The 2425-nt window shown below is 48.7% G+C and overlaps 1 protein-coding gene across 1 annotated transcript in view; it reads left to right on the forward strand.

The window, feature by feature from the left end:
* The window catches only part of RBP2 (retinol binding protein 2), a 29168-nt gene that overhangs the window by 13585 nt on the left and 13158 nt on the right, over positions 1-2425 (forward strand). Inside the window, exon 2 of the mRNA XM_004712083.2 lies at positions 1608-1786. Within this exon, the coding sequence (XP_004712140.1) occupies positions 1608-1786 (179 nt within the window). The remainder of the gene's footprint in view (positions 1-1607; positions 1787-2425) is intronic.

The raw sequence follows: 2425 nt of genomic DNA on the forward strand, positions 1-2425 counted from the left end.
AACCCCCAGCAGAGAGCCCATTGAGGAGCTGAATCACCGACCACGGAGATGGGCCTGCAGTCCGAAGAGAAACAGCACTCAATGAGTCTGAACTGCTGTCACTCTTGAGGCCATTATTATCCCTTTGTCTATAATAGAACCAATCTCAGAGTTTAAAAGCAACTGGCCTTGCCAAATGGATTTTTGAAAGACAATTTCAAGATTCAGCCTGGCATTCAAAGACAGCTGGGGAATTCACGGGCGTAAAGGTGGGCAGATCTGATCTAAAGCTTGATGATGCTCCCAGTCAGGGTGGAAACTTGGCAATTGTAGAATTAATGAGTTGCTAGATCTCCCAAGGACCTCAGGTTTGGGGGACATTTTACACATAATCAGAGGTTAGCAAGTCGTAGGCTCCCCACTTAGCTGCTGGCCGCACTTAGGAAATGGTGCACTCCCATGAAAGGGTGCACTTTCTGCCACTTACTAATTGTCCCTGAAAAGCAAGGGCGATTTGCTTTTAAACAAACCCCGATATAAGCAGAACAAATGTGGCGGTGCTGGTCACTGCTGAATGTGGGAGAGAGTGATGGGCCCATTGCACCCTTCCGCCCACTTGTGTCTGTTGGAACTTTTTCATAATCACCCCAAACAATGACCAATCTTTTCTTTGATAGCAACACAATAACGCCCTGGGCAGGTGTTTGCTACGGCCCTGAAATGTGTGTAAAACTGTATTGGAGGCAGGGCAGGTCCGCTCAGCAAGCCCCCCTCTGCTCTGGAAGCGAGAATCAATAACTGTCCTTTCCTCCTGCGATCGCTAACAGGCTTTGCCTTGACCCAGGACCTAGACCGGAGTCTGCAGACCAAGTCACTTTCCCTGTTAATGCATGCATGTTCGTGGTTGGGTGAAGTCATAGTAGGAACTACATATGTCAAATAGAAAACATGGAGCCCCTGTGATCGCAGTGTGTGTGTGTATATCTCTGTGAGCAGTTGTGTATCTGCATGTGGATATTTGTGTGTATCTGTCTGTGTGTGTTTGGGTCTGGGTGTATGTATGTGAGTGTGTCTGTGTGTCTACGTGTATCTGTGTGAGTGCATGAGAGTATGAGTGTATCTGCATGTGTATGTTTAGGTGTATCTATCTGTATGTATCTGTGTGCAAGTGTCCATGTGTGTGAGTTTAATGTCTGTTGGAGGGTTAGAGTCTGTTTCTGTGTGAGTGTGGGCTTGTGTGTCTGTGTATCTGTATGTGTATCTCTTCAGGGGTTTAAACATGTGTCTGTATAAGTTTAAGTGAAATTGTGCGAAGGTGTGTGGAGTGTTTGTGTCTGTGTGTAAGGGTGTGTATCTGTGAGTGCCTGTGTATGCGCTATGTGGAGGTGCAGCTCAGGGGTAAACCCTGTCCATGACCTTCTCGCACCCCCCACACTCCTGAAGAGGCTCCTGGAGAAGCCTAGCTTCCAGACCGTGGGCATGGCGCTCAGCTCGGCCATGTGGAAGAGCACCACAGAAAGGCGGTGTGCCTGCGATCTGTGTCCGGGTCCTGAATGCCTGGCCTTGTGAGAGAAATGAATGCATCTAGCTGAGCACATCATAACCTCCACAACTCCCTCTGCCCACAGATATTGATTTTGCCACCCGCAAGATCGCACTACATCTGACTCAAACAAAGATCATTGAGCAAAACGGGGATTGCTTTAAGACGAAAACCAACAGCACGTTCCGCAACTACGACGTGGACTTCACGGTTGGAGTGGAGTTTGACGAGTACACAAAGGGCCTGGACAACCGGCACGTGAAGGTACTGATCTGGGTGGCACCCCACCCCCCTATTCTCTGTGCAGGGCGGGCCATTTGGCTCACAATGAAAAGCAGGAAAAACCAAAAAAGCAAACACCTGAAGGGTTGGGAAAGGGGGACCAGAACGGACTTACTGATGTTTAAGAGCAAGCACTTATCAAACGTTTAATAAAAAGAAACCAACTGGCTCCTGCATTGAATTAACAAGCAATGGTGAGAAGGATCGGGAGCTTTTAAGGATCTAGGGCTAATCAAAAGGTACCCATTGCCATCAAGTCAACTCTGACCCATGGTGACCCTATACGACAGGTGGCATTACCGCCTGGATCTCCAAGGTTCCCGTCGTACAGAAGCAGCCTGCCTAATCTTTCTCCACGAGTAGCTGGTGACCAGCCAAGAGTCTAACCACTTCTCCAGCAGGACACCTTGGGATCTAGGGCAGTTGTTAGATGCCCGAGAGTTGGTTCTGATTCATAGTGACTGGTCCAGAGCCATCTCACCATTGTGAGGCTGGAGCCCATTGGTGCAGCCCTTGTGCCTCATCCATCTTGTCAAGGGTCTTCTCTTGTATTGCTGCCCCTCTACTTTCCCAAGAATGATGTTCTGTTTCAGGGACTGGTCTCTCCTAAAAATGTGTCCA

The sequence above is a fragment of the Echinops telfairi genome, unplaced genomic scaffold (genome assembly GCF_000313985.2).
Source record: "Echinops telfairi isolate 266 unplaced genomic scaffold, ASM31398v2 ScPeMD7_16;HRSCAF=60, whole genome shotgun sequence".
Classification (NCBI taxonomy): domain Eukaryota; kingdom Metazoa; phylum Chordata; class Mammalia; order Afrosoricida; family Tenrecidae; genus Echinops; species Echinops telfairi.